The 25,178-nt window shown below is 51.7% G+C and overlaps 2 protein-coding genes across 8 annotated transcripts in view; both read right to left on the bottom strand.

Annotated features, from left to right (window-relative positions):
* Nucleotides 1–5,370: 5,370 nt before the first annotated feature.
* LOC128096430 (histone-lysine N-methyltransferase PRDM16-like) lies at nt 5,371–17,732 on the bottom strand. Its single transcript, XM_052715993.1, has 4 exons — nt 17,560–17,732; nt 12,512–12,748; nt 11,518–11,692; nt 5,371–10,192 (listed from the first exon to the last, which is right to left on the bottom strand). Exons 1-4 carry the CDS (start codon nt 17,589–17,591, stop codon nt 10,058–10,060), a joined length of 579 nt encoding a protein of 192 aa, XP_052571953.1. The 5' UTR covers nt 17,592–17,732; the 3' UTR covers nt 5,371–10,057.
* Nucleotides 17,733–17,944: 212 nt separating this feature from the next.
* Nucleotides 17,945–25,178, bottom strand: part of Prdm16 (PR/SET domain 16) — a 317,272-nt gene continuing 310,038 nt past the window's right edge. For all 7 annotated transcript variants that reach the window (XM_052715988.1, XM_052715990.1, XM_052715992.1 and 4 more), the window contains exons 11-13: nt 24,562–24,731; nt 23,898–23,975; nt 17,945–18,099 (exon numbers count right to left, since the gene is read on the bottom strand). In XM_052715988.1, the coding sequence (XP_052571948.1) occupies nt 17,946–18,099; nt 23,898–23,975; nt 24,562–24,731 (402 nt within the window). In that variant the 3' untranslated portion in view covers nt 17,945. The remainder of the gene's footprint in view (nt 18,100–23,897; nt 23,976–24,561; nt 24,732–25,178) is intronic.

The raw sequence follows: 25,178 nt of genomic DNA, 5'->3' as shown, positions 1-25,178 counted from the left end.
CCAAACAACGAAGCAGAGAGAACAAACTGAGAAGGGCACATGGCTTTGAAGCCTCAAAGCCTGCCCCAGTGACACACTTCTTCCAGTGAGGTCACACCTTCTAAACCTCCCCAAACAGCACCACTAACTGGGGACCAAGTATTCACATATCTAAGCCTATGGGGGAAATCTCATTTAAACCCCCATAATTTATACAAAAGCAATACCACTCTACAATAAGAAAGGGAATCGCTCAGTTGAAATATGGGCCAAGCCACAAAGAGACACTTCAGAGTACATACACAGAGGGAGAATGAATACAGTCCCTCGGGAGGAGGAAACTACAAATCAAATCAACAGTGAGATAGCTTTGTACACTGTCCAATGGCCAAAGTTGGGGCACCATCAGAACTAAGTGCTGGAGAGCATTGTTGGCTGGTTTTTTGACTCTTCGCTCTTTGGAGGCCTGCTACCCATCTCCCAAATAAATCACACAGGGAGGCTTATATTTCTTATGAATTCCCAGACTTAGCTTGGCTTGTTTCTTGCCAGCTTCTCTTAACTTAAATTATCCATCTGCCTTTTGCCTCTGGGTTTTTTCTTTTCTTCTGTATATTTTACTTTCACTTTTACTCCCTGGCTGGCTGTGCGGCTGTGCGGCTGGGCGGCTGGGCGGCTGGGCGGCTGGCCCCTTTTCTCACTCCTTCCTCTCTTGCTCCTCCCAGATTTCTCCTATTTCATTCTCTCTGCCTGCCAGCCCCGCCTATCCTTTCTCCTGCCTTGCTATTGGCTGTTCAGCTCTTTATTAGACCAATCAAGTATTTTAGACAGGCACAGTAACACAGTTTCACAGAGTTAAACAAATGCAACATAAAAGAATGCAACACATCTTTGCATCATTAAACAAATGTTCCACAGTGTAAACAAATGTAACACAAATTAATGTTCCACAAAAGGCGAGAGTGTGGATCAGTGGGGACTCTCACACTGCAGATAAAAGCCAAGCTGTGCAGCCATGATGGGAAGCATATCCCCACTGTGCGACCTATCAGTCATGACCCTCATTATTTGCCCAAAGGAATTGGAAACTTTGATCCACACAAAAACCTGTTCTCAGATGTTTATAGTATCTTTACTTATAATTGCTCAAATAGGAAGCAGCCAAGATGTCCCTCAATAGTTGGGTGACTGAGTAAACTGTGGTATATTCCAGTTTGGGATATCATTCAGTGCTCAAAAGACACGAACTGTCAAGCTATAAGAAAACACCAAGGAATCTTTTTTTTTTTTTTTTTTTTTTTGGTGTTTTGAGATAGGGTTTCTCAGTGTAGTCTTGGCTATCTTGGAACTCACACTGTAGACCAGGCTGGCTTCAGACTCACAGAGATCTGCCTGCCTCTGCCTCTAAAGTGCTGGGATTAAAGGTGTATGCCCAGCAATACCAAGGAAACTTAAGTGCATGCTGCTAAGTGCAAGAGGCCAGGCTGCATGGCTGCATGCTGTATGAACAGCACACTGTGACAACCTGAAAGGCAGAATTACAGAGAAAATAGAAAGATCAGTGTTCACTGGAGGCTGTGTAGAGGGCTTGTTGTAGGGTTCACAGGAGGTCTGGCCATGAAATAGATGTCAGAGTCCACAGACCTCACATTAGCAGCAGGGTCCTACAGTAGGGACAGGTGACAATGTGGGAGTGTTTGTTCATGTTTGTAACAAACTGGTCACTGGTAGGGCCTATATCCATCATGGGGGAGGGAATGGCATGGGTATGAGCTAAACCTCTGTTATTTCTGAGAACTTTGTTGTAAGCCTAAAATGGCTCTAAAAATAGTCTAGGGGCTGAAGAGATGGCTCAGTGGTTAAGAGCACTTGTTGCTCTTGCAGAGGAACTGGGTTCAGTTCATAGCACTGCAGAACTTGAGGTCATGTACATACAGCATACTGTACTGCTGAGTTTGGGGTCATGCACACACAGCACACTGCACTGCAGAGCTTGGGGTCATGCATGCACAGCACACTGGAATACAGAGCTTGGGGTCATGCACACACAGCACACTGGAATACAGAACTTGGGGTCATGCACACACAGCATACTGAGCTGCACACACAGCACACTGCACTGCAGAGCTTGGGGACATGCATGCACAGCACGCTGGAATACAGAGCTTGGGGTCATGCACACACAGCACACTGCACTGCAGAGCTTGGGGACATGCATGCACAGCACACTGGAATTCAGACAGAGCTTGGGGACATGCATGCACAGCACACTGGAATACAGAGCTTGGGGTCATGCACACACAGCTTTGGCTGATGGATTCACATTACATCACATTGTTAAGCCTGATCCCTGACCCACTCTGCCACCTCTCCGTTTTTCTGTAACCTCCTAACTTCCTGCTGGGGTTAGGAACTCAGGAACTATAAAGCCCACCTAGGGTCTATTCCCCTGTCAGGTCATGGGGGGCATCTGGTTCTAGCCCCCCCCACTTTCTCCTCCACACTTTGCCTTTGGAGTAGATGGAGTTGTGGAATGGCCTTTCCAGCCTGGCAGGGCAACATGTGCTTTTCCCCAGGAGGGTTGCAGTCTAGGCTCATGGCTGGGGACCCCTCGTGTCCCAGAGCCCCTTGGGCAATCTATACAGCAGGCCCTTGCTTTCTCAACTGCAGAAACACACAGCCCCGGCCCTGGCTATTGTACCCCAAAGCATGACACAGCTTGTGCTGTGGAAAACTTTTTCTGCATGAGAAATAAGATTGAGGACTCCCTAAAATAGTTTCCCTGCAAATGGCCAGCAGTTCCTTGGCCCAGAGGGAAGCTGAACGGGAATGAAAAGCCCCTCTCTTCCCAGAAAACAGATTCTTCTTTGACACATTTTTTCTCCTCTTAATACCCCCATCCCCCTTTTCCAAAATGGGGCCTTTTTCCTCAGTCTTTTATGTGGGGACTGGGCTGCGAGAAGACAAAGTCCACTTGTCAGTAATCTTCTGTCAGCCGCTGTTCCCTTTCCCTCTGGGGTTCTCTCAACAATACAGCCATTATCGGCCCCTCTCCGATTCCACGGAGTTTTCCTCTCTCTCCCGGGCTAATGAGGAGCAAGGCTGCCAGGTTGGACAAACGGGACAGTTTTCACTCCACTGGAGCCCCAGTGTGGTGAGCTCTGGGAAGCACCATTATGGGGGATCTGTGGGTCACTGTCATGCCATTTGGGAGAACCACTTTCGGGAGTGTGGCCTTCAGTCAGCTTTGTGATTCACGGAGAACGGAAATGTACTTCCCAAAGCAGAACCTCTCAAGCCACCCTGGGCCTCAGGCTCCTGGGCAAGCCCCAAAGCTGACCATCCAGGCTTAAGATCTCACTGGCACTTCGTCAATCATGGTGGGAAGGAAAACAACCTGAAACATTTAGCACTGCCACCCCTTACCCCCAACCCGTACCCGTACTCGACTTGATGGTGTTAAGAAAATATAAGGGCTCGGCACCCCAGATCTGGGCCCGAGATCTTATGCCAAGATCAACTTCCATTTCTTCTCTTCTGGCAGCTACAAGGAACTGCTGATTAGAGAGACTCAGAACCCTACTCCTGATGACATTCATCAGAGCATGTCCTGGCCCCTGGGAGAACTTTTGGAGGTCCAGGAAGTCCCAGAATCCCTGTTCAGTGATGGTTCAAAGAGCAAACCAGTCACTCCTCCACCCAGTATTCATTCACTCCTCCACCCATCCATCCATTCACTCCTCCACCCACCCATCCAATCCAATCCTCCACCCACCCATCCACCCAATCCTCCAACCACCCATCCACCCACTCCACCCACCCATCCACCCACTCCCCCACCCACCCATCCATTCACTCCTCCATCCATCAGCCATCCACTTTCTACTCTCCTGTTCTTTCTATTCCTGCACCCACCATCTATTCACTCATCCACCTACATTCCATTAATGCCTTCATCCACCTGTCCATTAACTCCTCGACCCAGAATCCATTCACTCCTCCATCCACCAATTCATTCACTCCACCACCCACTCACCCATCTACTGGTTGCATCCAGTCTGCTCCAGACACCAACAGCTGCATTGAAGACCCTCTCCCAGAGCAGAGGATGCTGTTGGAGTCAGGATGTCCTCTGTGTCTTGGGGCCTAATCACCTACAAGTACTTCTAAACTGTTGAATGTGGTCTAGATAGCTGCCTTGTGTCCAGCAGTGTATTGGTGTAATACTTGGGAAGGATGGCGACTGGGTGGGTCTGGGTGGGAGGTGGGAGGACCGTGTGCCCCATCACTGCAGTCGGATGGAAGAGGAGAAGCCAAAGGCAGGGTCAGTGGCTGGAATGAGTAGTGAGGCAGCTGAAGACAGGAGGCAGAAAAAAGGAGACAGGCGGCAAAGAGTCCTGGGAGGTCAAAGGGTGGCTCCAGTAGTGGATGAGACAGCCCATCTCTTAAAGCTCCTGAGAGCAAGTGTCAGGCATGCCCAAGGTCAACTTCATTAGCCCAGGCCACTCAGAACAGAGTCTTTTTAATAAGCAACATTTTTGTGTGCATGTGTGTGTGCATGCCATGCATGTGTATGGAGGTCAGAGGAGACTTGAGGGGCTCAGTTCTCTCCTGCTACCCTGAGGGTCCCCAGGGACCAAACTCAGGTCATCGGGCTTTGTGGCAAGCAACCTTACCTCTGAGCTCTCTCAGCAGCCCCAGACAAGTCCTCTTAAGAGGTCATCCCTGATGGCTGTTGGAAGGCAGGAACCTCAGTTCTGCAGCAAAATCATTTACTGCTCGGCACTACTGCCCCAAACCAGTCATACCTGCTGTGGAAGAAAAGAAAAAGAGAATGGGTAACTCACCTGGGGCAAAGAGGAGGTGGCAAAGCAGAGCCAAGGAGAAACTCAGGGACCCTGGGCAGAGGTGGGCAGTGGGAGGCAAGACTGCTCACCTAAGAAGTGAGTGAGCGTCAGCCTTACGAGGTAGAACAGCAGTGCATGATGAGCTACAGCTGGACGTCTAAGCTTAGCCTACGGGCACTCATCTCTTCAGGTTTATTCACTGCAGGCTTCTCCATCAGATCAGAATCAAGTTGGGGATCAGATGCTGGAGGCAGTAGACTGCAGAGAGAGGGACATCCCTGGGCCTCCATAGCAGAGGCCCCTGGGGAAAGCCAAGTCCACTCCCCAGTAACCCTAGGGTCTTTGCTCAACCTTGTTCATCTACTGGGGCAGCTCCAGGCCTACCTGAGTGTAATGCAAGGTGAGTGAACACTGCCAGGGTCTCTGATCTGGTGGAGAGGGTGGCTTTGCCTAGTACCTGGACCCACTCAGTCTAGGCTTTGGGGGTCACCCCCCCATCCCACTCCAGAGGCCAGGCTTCCCCTTAATGAAGTTTTCAATGAGACTTAGAAAAACACACAGATTTATTGCATATCAATCTCATGTATAAATTCATTGTAGCATTGGAAAGATTACATTTGGTATCCAGTCAGTCCTATTCTACAGCATTGACCTCAAAGCCAGCCTCTCCTGGCTTTTACCTTACAGAACTCTCTACACAAGTACGTTTGTCTTTGCCACAAGCCTCAGAATGAGATCTGCAAAAATCACTTTTGACTATTCGCTACGTCGTGTCTTCTTAATTCATGATTCTCCCACGGCGGTTTCCATAGTCATCAGGAACTGTGGTCCATTTTCATGGGCATTTCGGGCCTCCTGGCCTTGACTCAGACCCTAATCACATATTCAATAAGTGCATCTACGGGATTCTCCTCGTAATAAAAATTTCACAAACAGACACAATAATGACCGCTAAACACGAGCCATGCACAGCTTATTAACACAACAGCAATTTACAAGGAAGGGGCAAGGCAGACACCAGCCTCCTCCTCAATGGTTTTTAATTTTTTAACATTATATGAAAACCGGACATTTACATTTGATTTCTTTCTCAACACTATATAGTTCTAAAAGGAAAAAAACAAAACAAAACAAAAACAGAAACAAACTGAATCAGATCTGAATGTAACAATGGCAACACTCGTACAGGTTCGAGATTCTCGCAGGTGTCAGGGATATATATATATATATTTATATTTATATACTATTGGTTCAAAGTACACACACACACACTCACACACGCAAACGCAGACACACACATGCATGCACGCGCACACACACACACACACACGTTTGTGCACATGCACACGCACAGGCTTTAAGTTACATATTCTGACACCAGGGCCCGCTTCACCCATGCTGAAGAGAGTAGCGGTGTTGCTGGAGGCACCAAAGAAAATCCCCAGCTTCCTCCGTTTGCAAGTGAATCACACATCTAGAAATTCAAGCTGCCTTTCTGGACTCAACCTTTTCCCTCCTGGAAGTGGTGATATGAATTGGTGACAGAAATTAAACAATGACTGGAATGGAGAAAAGAACTTATCTGGGAATAATGCAATAATGTCTTGTCACAGTATCGCTCAAGGCTACAGAGACAGTTTTCATGGCTTTTGATACCCTGCTGATCTCTGTGGACAGGAGTGTCCCAGCATCCGCTGGCAAGAGGGAGTGCCGTCCATCCCAGGTTCCCCACCCTCCTGTCCTAGCAGTAGCACAGGGGGCCTCCTCTTCCCTACCTGGAACAGCACAGTGAACCGCTCAGTAGGTTTCAGTCACTTGGGCAGGGAGACGGGGTGGGGGTGGGGTGGGGGTGGGGACAGGATAGGGACCATAATCCAGTGCTTTGAGCTTCGCGTCTAAAACACGTGATATGTATTTAAGCAAGTGCTTCACAAACACTCACTGGGGAAGCAGATGAGGCAGAGGAAGCCAATGGCTGAGTCTGGATTCTGAGAGGCAGAGGGGATGGGTCAGTCAGGGTCTGGATAGATCATCTGCTCTCCTGGTCTTGGAAAGTAGGGCCCCTGAGGCTGGGCAGGCTCAGCCATGCTGTGCTTACCCATTACTGGGTTTGCACAGGGATGCTCTGGTCTTACTCAGGTAGGATCCACCTTGCCTGCAGGATGGTGAAGCCCTGTTTCCTACCTGATCTTCCTCCTAGGAAAGGCAGCAGTAACAGGGAGAATGGGGCCTGGAGGAATACAAACTAGGAGGCTTTCTTAGGAATTTCTATTTTGGGAGGCAAGTAACAAGAACTGGAAGTATAACATTAGGGAAACCGTCCTGGCTGGACACTTGTCCTGACATTCTATGCTGCATGGCAACAGGCAACACAGTATGGTTTGGTTCTCCAGCAGCCAGGCTCTTAGAACACACACCTAGTCCAGCTCCCTGACCCTGAGAGGGTCTCCTGTGCCTGATGCTTGGCTTGAGCCAGCTGGGTACTGCAAGAAGTGCAGAGATACCAGGTAGGAAGAGCTCACTGTTTGGGGGCAATGCAGTATGGAGGCAGCATGTTGGGGATACAGTGCAGGTAAGTGCAGATAAGTTGGGGATAAGTGCTGTCTTTGTTGGGGGGGGGGGTAAGGACAGAGCCCTCCAAATTCCAAGTGCTGGGCCCAAGGGTTGACCGTTCAAGAGAACCTGGGTTTGCTACCATCACTTTTTTGGGGGTGGAGTGGGCAAAGCATATGACTTAGCAAAGCTGGGACTCTTGAGAAGGAGAAAGAAGGGTGAGAGGACAGGGGTCGGGAGTACCAAAGAGGACAAAAAGGAAAGCCTTTAACTGCTCTGCTGCTGTCCAAAAGTTTCATAGAAGTCTCTATCCAGACAGACTCCCCCACTTTGGAGAGAGAAAGTCACATCACAGAAAAAAAAGTACGCATCTTGCTCTTTCTCAGAAGAAAGCATATAATTTGGGGTTTACAAATGTGGGATCCATTTATCTGAGATTGAACTTTTACAGGGATCCCATCTAGCTCCCACCTAGAGGAACCTGAAATCCCTAAGCCGAGGCCCTAGCCCATCACTAAGAGGATGTCATGAACCTGTGAGAAGTGTGAGCAGTTGGGTCCACAAATCCTTACAACCCCGACCATGGCAAGTTCCTCTGAAGAGGGTCCCCGCCGCCCCAGTCTGCATACACGAATGTACTCCTGGGCACACACACAGGACTATTCCGTCTGACGTCACTGGGATTCACTGGAACCTGCAGGGTAGTGGTGTCTTCAGGGATGTCCCCATCAAGTCTCCAGCCCAGCCTGGACTACTCAGCATCAGAAGAGATGATTGTCTTTGCCCCAGAACAGCCACAGCATTCACGAAACATACCTGCTTGGATGTTCATGTTGCTCCCAGGGGGAATCACTGACACGCCCGTAGTGTGACACACTTGCACTGTGGCTGTTGACACTACCTCTCATTTTTTTTAAAGGGCAATCCAGGAAGGATTCCCTCCCCTTTTCTTGTTGGGATACTCATTATTTTTTTTCCTTCAAAACGATAAAATAAATAGAACACTTGCTTAAAAACTCAAATTTAACAAAATCATATGATTGTCTGGTAAATGGGCAGCGGTGACCGCAAGACTCCTCGAGGGAGGGACGCAGGGGTATTTGGCACATTAACAACCGCCCCACTCCCTGGTTACCGATCACACAGCACACAACCATGTCACATGGTTTTGGTCCTTCACTACATACTTATATTAACATCATTTCTTCAGAATAAGTTGTCCAATGCCAAAAATACTGTTAAGGAAGAAATAAAATAAGGAAAGAAATGAATTAGAAAAATTACAAGTTATATACAGATTAAGGTAAATTCCATCAGAGAAAGAAATTATTTGAAGTTGGCCCCTGTGGGAATAATTTAAAGCCCATCCAAGCAGAGAAGTAGACACATCATGACCGTCCCAAAGGAGCTAGGCATCTGGTCCTGGGGCTGTGTTGTTTCTGCTCTTTGAGTGGCAGGCCCCCTGGATCCTCCTTTTGTTCCTGACCGCATCTCACCAGAACCCCACACAAAGAGCAGACGTGGCGGCTATGTGGTTGAGCTGGAGTCTTAGGCACAGGTAGTGCTTGGCGTCCTGGAGCGGTGGAGCAGGTAGGTAGGCTCCCCATGCTTAGTGGCCATGGGGAGGACATCCGACTGCCAGGGTTGGGGAGAGTGGAAGGCTGGAGGCTGGAGACTGGAGACATGGCCCAGAGCCCGACCTTCAGAAGAGCAGCGGTCAGGACCAGCGCTGGGGCTGCTGAAGGGGAAAGACCATCAGGTGTCCAGCATGGAAGACCTGAGCCACCGGCTCCCGACTTCCCCATACAATTGGGGGGTCTTGGGTGGGGACCGGTGGATTCCTCTGCAGGCCACATGGGGCAAGACAACCTCCCTGACCTGGCCTCCACAAACCTGCAGCCAGGCACTGTGACCAAAAATTCCTGTGTAGTCAGCATGCTATTCAGATGGCTCCATGCCCCTTATCCTGTGTCAGGGACACCCAGAATCACCTTGGCTTGTACAAACAGGGTCGGGGATAGAAAATTCTCCATTATCTACATTATAAAGGGCACACCCGAGCAGTGCTCCATGTCCTGGCAGGTGTGGGTTTGCCAATAAGCTGAATTTTCAAAGCAATGCAAAATTACTTTTAAAAAACATTTTGCAAGTCATTTTTGATTTTTTAAAAAATACTGTCTATTTTTAAAACCCCACATGCTTAAATAGACTCTATAGTCAATAAGATTACCAAAAGGGTTACTTGTGTAATTTTCATTATAAAAATCATTTGTGAGGTCTCTCTCCGTAGCACATGCCCACTTGTTTCCATTCCCCTCCTTCATACCATGCAGCTGCCCAGATGTGGCCAACTGGCTCCTGTTGGGATGGAGATCCCACCCCTGCCCACTAGTTATCTGATAGGCAGCTACGGTGAGCAGCTCCTGTGTGGGCATGCACTGCACCACTGCAGATCATGTCCTTGAGGCCAGTTCTGAGAGGTGGTGAAGGTCAGTGGCTACTCGAGGGACCTTCAGGTTCTGAGTTTCATTGGAGAAGCTGGACTTGAGCCGTGGTGGGTGGGGCTGGAAGTGGAGGTGAGGCAAAATGAAGGTGTCAGGAGCTTCTCCCTGGCCCCTTTTCCATCTCCCGCAGCTGGTAACCTGGCTTTGGACTCCGGCCCTGGGGCCTCCAGGACCTCAGAGGTGGTTGATGGGGTTAAAGGCTCCAGACTCTGATGAGGCTCCTGTGATGTTTAACCAAGCATCCAGTGAGCTCTGGGAGGGGGCGTGGAGAGGAGTGTCCTCAGAGAGGGACAGCATCATTGCATATGCCTGGTGGGGAAAGGACAGCACACAGAGGACAGGTGAGGGGCATCCCGGACAGGGAGGCCCGAGCCTTACCTCACCAGCTGTCCCCAGCCTGTCTGACCCCCACCCCCACCCCTGCTCCTGCACAGTTAGATGGAAAAGGGAAACAAAGGCACTAGAGAGGCCTAGACTCTCTGGCTTGAGAGGGGGAGACAGGAGTGTATGAGAGCAGGGGGGGGGGGCACCTCTCCTGCTCTGACACCAGGACATAGTAGCCCTTCTTGGGGCTTCTGTGCCCACTGTGATCCCTTGCATTCCTTGAGTGTTCCCCTACAATTACATCTCCACCTCCCTCCAACCCCCAGTTTCTCTGCCCAGTGACTGGCAAAAACCTAATGATCAACGTCTGCTCTGGGAGCATCCTGGGGATTGGCAAGAGTTATTTTCAGTTCTGTGCCAGTGAGATTGTCTTTGCTTAGTTGTCGGGAGGCCTGGGGGACTCTGAACGATTGTGGTGGGCTCCCTTTTGGAGTAGACTAGTGTCTCTGAGCTGATGCAATTATAAGGTAATGTGCTGTGTTTGCTGGCCTCAGACAATCATGGGGGCATCCTTCTGCCTCCAGACACGGGACAGGGCAGGAGGTACCAGGGCTGAGGGCTGTGTGGAGCATAGTATGAGGTGGGTGCTAGGGAAGCCCAATACGGGGCCCCTCTACCCTTGAGCAAACACTAGACAGAATTAGTTAGAGACAAAGACAGACACGCAGACGAATTGGAGTGAAAATCTGAGCTGGTGCTGGGAAGGCTGCTCAGGATGGAATGTGAGCCAAGCCCCTTTAGATGTCCAAACAATGGGCTGCAGAGTCCTGTGGCCACTGTCCCTGAGATGTGAACACAGAAAGTGCCCAGGACAAGCCTGTACCCTCAAGGACCCTGTCTTAGCTCCATCTTGGAAACAGTGATCACCTGATGGGGACTTTCCCTGAAACAGCAGGGTAGCCAACTCATCCTGGTTCAGAGGGAAGAAGATCCAGGCAGCTGCTCCCAACTGGAGATGGGATGGGGAGATTGGGAAAGTGGCCCTCACGCATGACCCGAGAGCGAGCTAGCTCATGTTTATCTGTCTTCGACCCCCACCTGCCCTACCAGGGTGCTGGAGGAAAACAGCTATTGGGCTGTTTCTTGAGACAATGCAGTGGGCATGGGGGGCGGCTGTGGATCTGAATGTCCTCCAGGCATGGGACAGCCGGAAGTGCTCAGGTATCCTTTGTTGAGAAGGCACGGTGGCCGCTTGCTGTCAAAGCCAAGTGGAAGCGTGAGGAGGGATGAGGGCTCTGCTGGGTACCTACCTGGTTCTTAGCCTGCCTGTACAGGGTTTGTTTTAAAGCCTCAGAATCTAAGGTGGAATTAAGCACATCTTTAACTTCAAATGCTTCCTCAGCTGCTCTGCGGAGATCCAGCCCCTTCCCAAAGGTTGGCGTCGGCTCCAAAGCTAACAGACCGCCTCCTCGCTCCTCAACACACCTGCACCAAGGACCGGGGAGAGGGGCCTGGGGTCAGCTCTTTGGCCTCTGGTGGCCTCTCTCTAGTGCTTCATGGCTGGTCCCCGTGCCTGCATGCATGCCACGGGTTTCCACGAGCCACATGCACAAGGAGACAGACACATCGACACAGACACCTTGATGGGAAGCCACACAGAGATGTGGGAGAGCAGATAGATAGAGAGCAGGAAGGGTGAGTGCGTGCACACATGTCACAGGCAGCAGGCAATCTGGTCTTCGGGATAAAGGGTGAGAAGGAAGCTTTAATACTCTGGGGCTCTGGGCAGCTTTGGAGGGGACCTGGCTGCCCTACCCACCCCCAGGACCAAGAGGCTGGGGAAGAAATGCTGGCTCCAGAGGGCCAGTCCAGGGCATCTCAAATGCTGGCAGTGTCACCCATTGCTGAAATAACCGGTGAACAGTCAGAACATGGGACGTGGCTCTGGCCTGCACGATTTCTAAAATCATGGGTCCACAGCCCACCAGAGGCTGGACCCTGCCACCCCAGGTGGATGGGCTAATGAACAGCTGCACAGCAGAGCTGAGGACTCTGGAGTCAGGGTCAGCAGAGCACACGCTTCCCTCTTCCTTTTTCCCACTCCAAGCTTCTGGAAACCCTAGAGGGAGTGGAGACCCGGCGCCCTGACTCTGGTTAGCATCACCCCAGCCCTAGCTATGAAGCCTTGTGGCAGCAGCACCTGCTGGGCAGAGGTAAGGCCAGGTTGGAGGAGGTGGCTCCTGAAAGGTGGCCTTGCATCCCGATCCTCCCACCCAGGCGATTCCCTGCACTTGGGCACCCCACCTTCGAGTATGGTCGAAGCCCATGGTTAGGGAGTTGGGTGGTTCCTCATCCTCCTCATCCTCATAGACTCCTTGAGGCTCAGGTGTGGGGGACACGGTGTCCTCCTGTGACTTCCCAGCTAAGCTGTCATCATCCTCTTCCTCCAGGTCTTCCTCTTCCTCCTCCTCTACATCCTCTGGCTTGGCACTGGCTGAGCCTGGACACGGGGGGTTGCTGTCCAGGTCTTGGATCTCAGGCCTGAAATGACAGGTGAGGAAGTTGGCTGTGTTCAGGGGCCTTTATTCTTACTGCAGACCACTAAAGGTGGCTCTCCCCCTTGGCCTTCCCAGCCCTTCAAAAAGAGTTGGCATCTGTGGTCACTAAAAGAGGGAGTTACGGGTCTAAAGGCAGTTGCCCACTTCCTCACCAACAGTGATGGGGGAAGTAGGAAAATCCAGAAGAGATGGAGGCACCCTGAGGAGAAAAACGGGACAAGGCAGGGTCCCTGAGGGATGGATACCAGGTCATTTGGGTGCCAGTGAGAAATGTGGGTATTAGGGAGGAAGCTAGGACCAAGCCTGGAGAGGAGGGGTCCTGTACTGGTACTGGGGTTGGATGCTACACAAAGTACACCCTTAAGACACTGGTGTAGAATTTTTCAGATGCCATCCTGCCCAGGACTCTGATACCAATCTGTGCATGAACCTCCAAGCCAGCCATGGGATTAAGGGTGCAGAACCTGGGGAGTGAGGGCTTCAGGCTGCTGCTGCTAATAGAACACACTGCCAGGATGGGCTGGCTTCAGGGAGTGTTGGTCCTGGCTTATAGCCTAGGCTCTAACTCACAGCCCCCTAGGGTCTCTGCAGCCTAGGCAGATCTCAGACACTCTCTTGTTCTCTCTCAGTCTCTCTGGGTCCTCTCCCTCTCCCCTCCTCCCCTCTTCTTCTCCTCTCCTCTCCTCTCCTCTCTCTCTCTCTCCCTCCCTCTCTCTCTGTACAGTCACATGTGTATACATGGAGGCCAGAGGTCAACCACCCATGTCTTCCTCAGCCACTATCCACTATGAGGGTCTCTCATGGGCCTGGGCTCACCTATTTGGATTGACTGGGTGGCCTGTAAGTCTCAGAGACATCTGACCCTGCATCACCAGCACTGGGAATATGGGTGGGGTGTTATACCATGCTCACTTTTTCTTTTTTTTTTAAACATGGATTTTGAGGCTTGAACTCAGACCCCCATGCTTACACACCAGCTGAGAAATGTTCTCAATCCTCTGGGTAAGAGTGTTTTTTTTTTTTTAAAGATTTTTTCTTTTTGCGCGCGCGTGTGTGTGTGTGTGTGTGTGTGTGTGTGTGTGTGTGTGTGTGTGTGAGCGTGCACACGCACGCACATGCACATGTGGGTGCCCAAGAATAGCAAAAGAGGAGCTAGAGTTATAGGTGATTGTGAGCTGCCTGGTGCAGGTGCTGGGAAGCAAACTCCAGTCCTCTCAGTGAGCCCTCTACCCAGGTCCTGGGCAAGAATTTTGAGCTTTGGTTCCTTTTTAATGAGGGTGAGCCAGGTCAGTTTCCTCCAAAGAGCACCACCAGTCTGGCTCACGTTCAAGTCAATGACCATAGTCTGTGCCCCAGGAACTGTGGCCATGTGGGCGGGTCCACTCCAGCAGAGGACATAGCAAAAGAAAAACATTGGGTTCTATATCTAGAGCCCCCAGATCTTCCTGCTGTCCATTCCCACACCGTTATGGGGGGCCGACCGAGGCAGTTCTTGGGATCTTGGGAGAGAGGGGCATTTGGTTATTTTCCATGAAGACAGCATCTTAGTGGGGTTGACTTGCAAAGTGCTGTCAAGGCCTTGGTTGTACAGGTGGGGCTGAGCTGGGGAGAGTCTGTGGCAGGGCTGTGCAGACTCCACCATGTCACCAATTTCTTCCCTCGTGAGAGACACTGCCTCCTGCCCTGCCCTCCAGGACAGGAAGAAGCTTGATGGCTTAGAGGAGCCATATGTCCCTGGCTTCTAGTCACCTGTGTCAGGAGCCAGCCAAGAACATGCTGAGTTCATCTCCTGGAAGTGAAGGCTCTAGGGCAGCTGGGGTCTGGATCCTGTCACTCTGTAGTTGCAGGGTGGGAGAACTCAGCCCCCACAGTCCCCTCTAAGGACAGGAAGAGAAAGTATGGGCCGAGAGCCCAGCCTGGCCCTGGGTCACATTCACCAGGTAGCTGGTGTGAGTAGGCCAGGCTGGTCTTGGGCGGGGTTAAAAGAGCTCTGTTGTCTGGGAGCAGAGACCATGATCTCTTTTCTTGCATGTCCACTCTCTGGTGTGCGGTCCAGCAGGGACAGAGGGGCCCTGGCAGGCTGGTGTTGGCTTCAGGGAGGAGGACAGCTTCTCTGGTGGGGACAGGAAAGCTGCCCTAGCGGCAGCTGTGCTACCATCCTGGCTGGCATGGCTCACAGTGGCAGGAACTGGCAGCCAGGGAAGCAAAGGGCTGGGGTCAAGGTGCAGCACAGCTGGTTCCTGGGAATTCTGGGGAAAAGCCAGCGTCTCCCATAGTCAACACGTGGCCTCTGTCTTTATCTTCTCGTGATGCGTGTGTGTGTGTGTGTGTGTGTGTGTGTGTGTGTGTGTGTGTGTGTGGTGTGCCTGTGTGTCTTTTGTAGAAGTATCCCCATCATCCAGCAGGACTTTGCAGTAACTCTATCACCTCTATAGAGACCCTATCCCTAGTCTCCATTGGAGGCACTGGGTTAGGATTCACAGGTGATTTGGGGGGACACAGTTCAGCACATGGCCATTCCTTTGGGTTGGCCTGGCAGGCATTAGATTCTCACTGATCACTAAGGGAAGGACTCAACAGTCAAAGAGACTTAGATAATATGGGTACCAGCCCAGCTGGGTCTGTTCTCCCCACCAGACTGCCAAGTAACGGCAACCTCACGTATGCTTGTTCTAATAGCAGTAGTGGTGACATGGGGGTGGGTCTTCCTTAGGCTCCTTGGCTCTCAGGACAAAGCTGGCTGGACCTCGGAGACCTCCCGCAACAGACTGGCTGGGTTTAGGATGGGGCTGGCCCTGTCCTGGCCCTGCCATGTTGTCAGCAGTGTTGAAGGTGAGGGAGGATTGCGGGGAGCTCTGTCGGAACATCCATGACATGGTTAGGTTGGGTGGCAGCCTCTCTTCCTTCCACAAATGCCTCCTCTTCTGCTGGGTCATGTGGATGGTCCCCTGGCCTGCCACTGTCACTCAGAGCATGGGGTCTTGCTGTCCTTTGAGTGCCCAGGGTCCTGGCAGCCCACCCGTGCCTGGTCCTGGTCCTGGGCCCACCCCAGCAAGGGCGCGTCTTCATTGCTCTTTGGGTGGTTCTGCCCTGGGGCTTGAGGAAGTCACAGTTTGCGCTTGTCTCCTGCTCTCTGTGGGGTCAGGGAAGGCCTGCCATGGGGGTGCTCACTCACACACAGCTTCCTCTGAAAGGGCCATCAAGCTGCTGAACAAATGGGGTGGGTGGCTCTCAGACACGTCACATGCTGAGTGGCAGGGCCAGGTTCCCTTTAGAGCACTGTGCCAAGAGCCAGGATGGGTATGCCAGGGCACTTGGGGTATGTAGTCTGGGCCCTGAGAGTAATCAGGGCCCTCCAGTAAGACCACAGACTTGGTGAGCAAAAAACAAAGCTAAGGGCATCAGCACTGATGATATGGACTAGTCTGCACTAGAGACAAAGGAAACAGCCTGCCTTGGAGGTGCAGACTCCCTCAAAGTGGATGGGAGCAAGCTGGGCCATGGTGGCACAGAGCTGTAATCCTTGATGGCTCATGCAATAAAGGCTGGGTCCTGGCTCTAGGTTCTGGGTTGGCTGTGGGCTACAGCAAGGCACCCCACTTCCATGGGCCTCTGGTTCTCTTCTTCAGAACTGGAGATCCCTTCCCGAGGTTTCTTGGGTTTTATAGAACTTCTGTTACTTGGTGACTTCTCTGATCAGTTTGTTTTCCTGGGGTACAGAGGTGTCCTCACAGAAGGGGAGAGTTCCTGAATAAAGGATACACTGAAGCCTGGATGTGTGGTTTTACAGGAATACCATCCACAGCCTGGCCTGAATTCTACCATCTCTGTGCAAATTTATGCATATATGCATGAGTGTATGTATCCATATATATACACACATAAACCATATGTGAATACACACAGACACACATACACACACGTGCTTCTATTTGCACATGTCTCTGTGTGTCTGTGTGTGTATATAGAAACCACCTCTGAATTACAAAGGTTTTATTTTACCATAGTGTGAAGATGACAAGGAGGACCCACACTTTGAGGTCTGACCTTTCCCTGTGCTATGCTAAGCACAGGTATAGTGTTCCTAGGAGATCCTGGGCAGGGTCAGGGATCTGCTCCCAGGCAGCTGGAGGACAGAGGGAAGTAGCCAGTGCTCCACTGCCCACTGTGCCATTGGTGTTTTTAGATGTGGGTGAGTTTTTTGGTCAGTCACACGAGTTGTTCATGTTCTCTATTACAGACTAGGCTCTGAGCTAGATGGTCTGTGTAGCAGCCTACTGTGTGTTTTCTGAATGTCATGGAGCAGGGGATGGGGGGGCAGGCTTGTTGAGCTGTATTTGGTGGCTTAGCTCTATTTAATGCATCATTGAATGACAATCTTTTTACTTTGTAGGATTTTCATCACGTAGCCTCACTGTAAGTTGAGCGCTCTCTCTCTCTCTCTCCTCTCTCTCTCTCTCTCTCTCCTCCATATGCGTGTTTAAAGGGGCAGCATTTCTGTCTGAAAAAGTGAGTGCCTGGATTAACACACAATGGGGTTGCCACTCGGCCCGTGTGCTGGCACCTCACTGAGTAATAAACACCCATTATCTCACAGGGTGCTCTCCCCTCATCCTCTCCTAACTAGAAGCTCTTGCAGAGGACTGGGAGGACTCTTCTTGTTTCTAGCAATAGAGCCTGGGGCTTCCTCCATGTGGGGTCTAGTACCATTCAGGGGCTGGGGATGAATGCACCCGAGCAAGACCATCGGAGCAGCTGGGTCTAGACCTGTGGGGGCTGGCTTGATTTTCTTACCGTTTGTCCATCCGAGTAGATGCCTGGTTCATCTCACTGTTGGCAATGAAGTTTCGGATCTCAGAGAAGTAGGAATCTTCCTTCTCATCTAAAAGTGCATGGTTGTCCGACTCGGAGGTGGGGGAGGAGGCGCTGGTACCCAGGTTGGTTCGTGAGCACCCCAGAGTGCTGGCTTACTGTGGAAGGGCTGAGTGTCAGGGGCATTCTGGGTGCATCAAACCCACCCCACTGCCCCCATGCCAGTGTACACTTGGGGCGCGGTCTCAGGGAACCGTGTCTTAGAGAGTTGTTTGAGGGGTGGAATTGCCCCTTCCCCTGCCAGCTCGCTTCCCTTGCCCATCCTCCGCTGCGCCCCACACCCCACCAACCTGGTGCTACCCTCATGTTCATTGCTTCTTCAGGTGCCGGTCCAGGTTGGTCTGCTGCCCAAAGCAGCGGTTGCACAGGTGACACTTGAATGGCTTCTCTTTATTGTGGATGTTCCTCACGTGCCGTTGGAGGTTCGAGGAGATGCTGAATGACCGGTCACAATACTTGCACCTGGAAAACAGGTGCACCTTGCCTCAGAGGAGAGGAGATCAAGCGTGGTGGGACTGGGAACAGGGCCAGACCTCTGTCTCTACGGCAGCTGTATCCACTGTGGAGTCCCTGAGGCCACCTGACTACCCAGCTGGAGAGTTCAGACGTGTCCCAGGGTCGCCTGTCTCTAGAGCCATCTAGGTCCTGTTTAAATTGCCCCTGAGCTAGTTAGTAGAGGGGAGTTAGATGCAGTGTGAGATGACATTCTCCAGTTAGCCTCAAGAGGGCAGCCTTGAAACATGGAAAGCTGCAGATTCTGCTGGCAGTTACCCTGAGATGGGAAAGCAGTCTTCAATCTTCTCTATCGCAGAAAGGCCTGCTGTCTGGTTCCTCTGACTGAAGACCTTGGGCAAGCCCCATCTCACTTAGGGACTCAGTGTGACTATCTAATGTTTTTAGTAGCCCTGAAGGTTAGGTGGGGGCTTTTGGCCTTGTGGCCTTGACCACTGAGGCCAACTGGTAGCCCTGCTAGCCCCTCAAGGAACCACCAGCTCCTTCGTGCTCAGATTATTGCCATGTCCCCACTAGGTTGACCAAGCAATCAAATTAGAAAAAAAAAAAAAAGATACTAGCAGCCAGCATGCATTTTATCAGAAATCCTGGCGCAGTTTGAGGCCGTGGGCAGTGAGAATTGTCTACATGTGTATGCCCCCAGGTGCGGCCTCGGTGGCCTGAACAGCAGAGAACAGAGGCCTGCTCTCCCCCAGTCTTGTAACAGGCCCAAAGCAATACCCACAACAAAGAGACCGACCCAAAACAAAGAGCAGAGAGTGATTTAAGAAGGAACCTTCCAAGCTCTGCAGCACACGTGAGCTGCCTTGCAAAGGAGCAACGTCTGCACTGTGTGGAGTCTGAGCTGTGCACGGATGACAGGGCTTCCCGAGGGCCTGTCCACACAGGCAGACCCCGCAGCAGCAATCCCAACTCCATGGCTTTTTATTGCATATGTGTGCATGTATGCAGTGAGTGTGTGAGTGTGTGTGTGTGCACAAGTGTTCAGGAATATGAGCATATACCTGTGGAACTGGCCATCAGAATGCCTTTTGGGTGCTTATCTGGATCTATAGGCACACAGCCCTAGAAAACTATGTTTGTGTGACTGTGTATTTTCACATCTTAGAAATGAGTCCTGCTAGGTGACAGCACAACACACAAGATTGCCAGTACCAGTGCCATGAGACAGCCCCCCCCCCCCCCCCCCCCCCCGTTTCTGGAGCCAAGGCCTGTGATGTCACCCTCAGGGAGAACAAAGATGGGAGCTTTTCTTCACCCACAGTGTGACTGTTCTAAATACAGCAGCCTGGCATTCCTATGGGCCCTACCCCACTGAGACGGGGCTGGTGGCCTGCTCTAGAGTAGCACTCTGGTCACAAGCCTTTGTCATGTGGTTGAGGACATGCCTGAGGACACCAAGGACACAGCCAGGAGGGGCTGTGTCAAAGCTGCTTTTATAGCATCCTGTTGTCCAGTACAGGAGGGGCCAGGCCTGGAGACTAAGATCGGAGGGCTCTGTGGGCTGTGTGGGCCCCTGCCCAGGGTGTCTGATGGATCTGATCATGTTCTGTGACAGGGTGTTTGTCTGTATGTGTTTCTGTTCCTGTTGAGTGCAGAACCTTCGAGGATTGCAGTTATTAACTTTGCCCTTGGACACTCAGAGCCTGCAAGTCCAGAGCCTGGACATCCTCTGGTCCCCGACTGCCAGATAAAACCGAGGAAGTTTAAGGCCCTGGAGAATGGGAGGCTGCTCTGAGGGACCCTCCCTCCTGCCCAGGCTCTTCCTTCAGGCTTGACCACAGCTGACAGACACTCCCAACCTTGAATTCTTGTGTTGCTCTTCATGGTCCCCTTATTTGGTTCCTGGAGTCTCCAGCCTTGCCCGAGGCCAGGCTCCCCCTGGCTCCTTTCATGGGTCTTCATGACCTAGCTTCTTCTCTGAAGCATAGGCATGAACCTCTATCTTAGGTTGTCCTGAGTGGCCTCTAGGCCATGTGGGTATCCTTGATCACAGCATTTCTTCCCACAGTCTGGGAAGCAGCCCGACTCATGTGACCACCTGCAAAGTACGCTCTGGAGGTATAACTGTTGCTTTTCTTTGCCTGAGCAATAACAGATCTCAATCCTTCATGCTCTGCAGCCTCTTGCCGATCGATGCAAGAGCTCAGAAGGAATGTCACCTCTCACCTGCACTCACCCCATACCCTAAAACATATAGACACCTTAGTGGAGGCAGGCCCAGGTCTTCCTGCTCTTTGGGGGTGATTGCTCAGGAAAGGAAAACTTGATTTGCAACTGCCCATGGGCCTGGGAGTTCACTCCACCAGGATGAGAATTCTCTGCAGATGCTGTAGGTCAGCCAGGCAGCCCCGTCTGCTTGTCTGTCTGAAGCATTTCACAAAGTTCTTTTTTTTTTTTAATTTGGTTCCTCAGAAAATGCAGAGACACTTTGACAGGTCCCCCCTCCCCACCCTAGATCTGGCATAGACTCCTAAGCATGGGAGTGCTGGGATGAAGTGGGATGGAGAGGGGATGCTGGCAGAAGGCGGCTGCAGGGGTAAAGGCTCGCACAGAGCTCTGGAGCCAGGATGGGCTGCGTGTTCTGTCTGCTTGCTGTGTTCTGAACGTAGCCTCTCCTTGTTCTAATCTAAATAAATGGCCCAGGCAGAGACATCTACTTGAAATTTAGGGGAGCAGAGAGCCCAGGGCTGTGAGAGAGCAGAGTTCACCCAGCAGCTGGGCTCTGCACTGTGAATAAGCTGACAGGCAGCTAGGGAAATTTACAGCTGTGTCGCGTAAAGCAACACACCATTGTGCTCACAGAAATGAGAGGGCACAGGCAGCCCAGCAGAGAGCTTTGGGAGGACCTTGCTGTGACCATGCCTGTGGCAGTTCCAGGGAAGTGTGGGATGCACAAGGCAGGAGAGGGTGAAACCATGCCTCTCGGCCTCCAGGCAGCAGCATCTTCCCCGAGACACAGGAGGGCTACCACCAGTACTTCATCATTTTAAAAGTGAGGACAGAAAAGGAAAGAAGAGATTAAGAATGTTCTAAGAATAAAAATAAATAAGGAAGCGGCTTGCAGGAGTCACCTGCAGCCCTGCTGGACACTGTTGGCTTTCCTAACACAGGATGCGGAGCGGGAGCTGGGAAGAGAATGAAGGCAACATAACTACACTCTGGAAGGTGTGCATCCCTGTAGCGGGAGCCACAGGCCTGACCAGGAGTTCCAGGTTGGTCCAGGAAGGCTTGCATCCACATATGATGCAGGCTACACCCAACAGTCAGGAGAGCCTCTACAGCCTTTTCATTCTCAACTCAATTTTTCCATTTTAAAATTTTTAATTAAAAATTTATATGTGTGTGAGCGCATAAATGTATACATAGTCAGGTGTATATGCTAGTGTGTGCATGCATGTATATATGCATGTAAGTGTACATTTGTGTGGAGGCCAGAGGTTAACACTGGATGTCTTCTATTATTGCTTTCAACCTTATTTCTTGAGGGTCTCTCCTTGAAACTGGATCTCACTAGACTGGCTGGCCAGAAAATTCCAGGGATGTTCCTGTCTCTGTCCAGCTAGCACTGAGATTACAGGGACATACTGCCATGCTCAGCTTGTATGTGGGTGCTAGGGATCTGAATGCAGGTTCTCATGCTTGCAAGACCATCTCCCCAGCCCCAGCTGATCATGTCTTTCCACCTCTGCAACCCAAGTTCTATAGAGCCTAACATGCTGGAGTTTTAGGATGTAAGCATGCCATTAAGTATGTGTTCTCCAGCTCCAGGCAAAGATTTCAAAGCCAGGAGAAGCTGTGTGCTAAGGACTGCTTCCTGGCTGGAGTGTGTGGGAAAGCTGCCTCTGGGGAAAGCAGAGGCCAGCCTGGTCAAGACAGAGAGCCACCTGTGAAATGGAGGGATTTCTGAGGGCTTCCTCATCACCCAAGGCAGCCCTCTTCATGTTTCTTGGGAAGGTCCCAGCCTCTGAAGAGTGCATACACACACCCCCATGTGCACACACAGTGACCATGCACACGTGCTGACAGAGGTGGGCATCATACTTAGGTCAAGTATACCAGACCTTTTGCCCTGTGCAGTGGATTTCTAGGACAGGCTATGCTTTCTCCTGTTACAACTTAAACTCCTTCCAGTTATCAAAGCAAGACCAAGGTCCCCAGTAGTATCAAGAGGCAAGCTGCACGCTTTAAACCCCTCGGCGAAGGCCTGCCTCGAGCCAGATAAAGTCAGGATTTGCAACACAAACTTGCAAAGCAATTATTGTTACCAAAGTCGAAACTCTCAGATTGGAGAGAGCAAAAGAAATCAATGATAATTAAATTCTTCTATAAACACGGCCCCTACCCTCTGGGGGCTCTTAGCACGACACGCTGTCCAGGAGTCGGCTCTCATTACAGAAAAAACACAGGGCTCGTTTTCTGGGCGAGGACCAGACCAAATAAATCTTTCTGTTGCTCGCCTTTGTTAAGTTGTAAGTCACCATTTTCAGAGAGTAGACGGGGGGGGGGGGGGGGGGGGGGGGGGGGGGGCCTGTGTGTCGGGGAGGGCTGGGAGGCATGGGGCACAGAACCAGAAGAGCTGTCGTTCATTCTGCTAGCACAGACACGGGCCTGTGGCCACCAGAGATGCTCTGTATACCTGAATGGGGCTTGGGGGTCACAACACACGCATACCCACATGGGATCCCTGCTGCAGGGAAGGCAGCACACAGAGGAGTCCCCAGGGCTCTGTCATCATGTGACTACTTCCTGGTGACACAAGGTCTGCATGGGCACCGGACAGGAGTGTGATGCCATCGGTCTGAAACCGAGCTAAACTCTTTCTTTCCCAAAGCCTCTGCCAGCTAGACACACCCCAGAGTGTGTTGGTAAACTGGTCCTGGCAGAGAAGTGGCCATGTCCCCGTTAGTCTCAGGGTAACAACTGCCTGAGTTCTGTTTAAAAAGGCCTACTCCCTGACTGGGAGCACGGGCAAGAAGAGGCGGCATCCTCAGCCCTTCTTGTGCAAAAACAAAACAAAACAAGGCTCAAGGACACAAAGGACAGGGACCTGGGGCCAGAAGAGTAGGCAACAGTGGCCCGAGGTCCCAAACCTCGGGGAATCTCAGGACACCTCTAAGCTGTAACTTGGTTCTGAAGTCGGGTTAGTAAGATCCACTAGGAGGCTGCTCCGAGTCACTCAGTGATTCGCATATCCCAAGATACTGTGTGGCCCACTCTCTACTTGAGCGACTTGGCCTCCCACTCAGGGCTGCTGCAGAGAATCAAGGGCACCCCATATCCATTAAGAGATCATATACTTGGGGAGGAGGTGGCTATGGTCCTCATGACAGGGACAAGATTGGACGGGGCTGGCTTGCTAAGGTTCTCCCCTGTGGAGAATCCAGCTTCCAGTCACGTCTCTCTCTGATTTTGACTGCTTGCCCTGGCTGACACTTCAGCTACAGGAGAGGCAAGGTCTCCGACATCTTCTTTTGGGAGCATGGGAGGAACCTTCCAGAAATTTCCTGGGCACTTCCTGCCTCATCCTTCCACTATTCCAGGAGCTGGAGGGTGGTGGGCCAGGAGACAGAGGCAGAGGCTATCAGAGCCAGGTCTCACTGGGCACTGTGGCTCCTGTCCACTGCCCTTCTGGTGGCCACAGCCCTGTGGGTATATCTGAACGTAGGCGTCTGCTCAGAGCAGGGAACTAAGGGTGTGTGGAAGACAACAGGGACAACCCCCCTCTAACACTAGGTGGTTCCTACCTGTATGGCTGTTCCCCCGTGTGTGTCCTCAGATGTCTTGTGAGATTCGCAGATCTGGGGAAGATCTTGCCACAGTACCTGAGGCAGAGGGAAGAGAGGTGGGAGAGGCATTAGGGTGGTCCACACTGCCCTTTTCCAGATTTCTCTTTATCCAGAGCCCAGCTCAGAGGCTTTACACTTGGTGGTAGGACCTGTCATGCCAGAATCCTACTTCATTATCTGCTCTTTGCCTTGAGTCCAGACATCTCACAAAGCACAGGGCAGAGGGACCAGCATCACTCCCTCAGTCTGGGGGGCCTTAGTGGCTGGGATCAGCCAGGGAGCCTGGGAGCATGTCCTCCCAACACCGTGAGCAATGGTAGAAACTGTAGTACCGGGCTCACCATCCTTCTGAGTGCTCTGGCTAATGCTGACCAGCTGTGCTCCTCTGGCTTCTGAGCTCAGTCAGGTGAAGGTAAGCACATTGGGCTCAGGTGACATAGCACAGTGGACGGTTTTAGAAGCCCTACCCACGTTCTCACGTGTAAACGATGACACCAAGCAGACAGTATGCTCGCCATGCTTTACCGTGACTGCAGCTCTGGCCTCGTCCAGAAGCAGGTTCATAGCCCCAGGTGTGTGCGGCCCCTTCCCACTAGCACCCAAGGGCCCCTCGGCGTCTCACCTGCATGTGTATCTCTCCTTGCCCTTCCTGAGGATGGGATCCGAGAGCGTTGGGGGTGGGGACCGGAAGTTGAAGGGGTGGTGAGGCAGAGGCTGCAGGGAGCTGCCTGAGTCGGCCTTCATGGCTGCAAAGCTTTCCAGCTTCTCTGTCATGGTTTCTATGGCTGACATCTGCAGGTAAGGAGAGAGCAGAGGTCAAGTACTCAACCTGGCTGTTACCTGTCTTCAGAGAGTGGGCACCTGGGGTCCTTGTGTCTCTGATCGTATCTGTAACCCTCAGACAGCCATTGGAGGCAGGGCCATAGCTTACTCTGTCCTTGTCCTTAGAACTGGAGCTATAGTCCAGGGTTATCTGGAGTGGTTCTTTCAACCTGGTAGGCAGAATCTGATTCTAACTCCAGGCTAATCAGGCTCCACAGAGACTCAAGGCTTTGGTAACAGGGGCACTGATCACGAAGCTGCACCTCTCCCATTTGTCCCATGGACACCACGGGAGGCTGAGGCAAGGGCCAAGAGAAAGAGGAGTCAAAGAAAGTCATGGAACAGTTTCCTGGGCCCCGTTACAAGTTGTGACAAGGTGTCCTGGTCCTCAGGAATGTACAAGCCTCTGCTAAACAT

This window comes from Peromyscus californicus, unplaced genomic scaffold (assembly GCF_007827085.1).
Source record: "Peromyscus californicus insignis strain IS unplaced genomic scaffold, ASM782708v3 Scaffold_5__1_contigs__length_169319896, whole genome shotgun sequence".
Lineage (NCBI taxonomy): Eukaryota > Metazoa > Chordata > Mammalia > Rodentia > Cricetidae > Peromyscus > Peromyscus californicus.
Note: the sequence above shows the minus strand (reverse complement) of the source record. Positions and strands in the feature narration are given on the sequence as shown.

Excerpts from the sequence above, each read along its gene's own strand:
- LOC128096430 (XM_052715993.1), bottom strand. The coding sequence starts at position 17,591 with ATGAACCAGGCATCTACTCGGATGGACAAACG. Across the intron at positions 11,693-12,511 it reads GGCTTCGACCATACTCGAAG|GTGTGTTGAGGAGCGAGGAG; the intron begins GTGGGGTGCCCA and ends TCCTTGGTGCAG. Across the intron at positions 10,193-11,517 it reads ACAGGCAGGCTAAGAACCAG|GCATATGCAATGATGCTGTC; the intron begins GTAGGTACCCAG and ends TTTCCCCACCAG.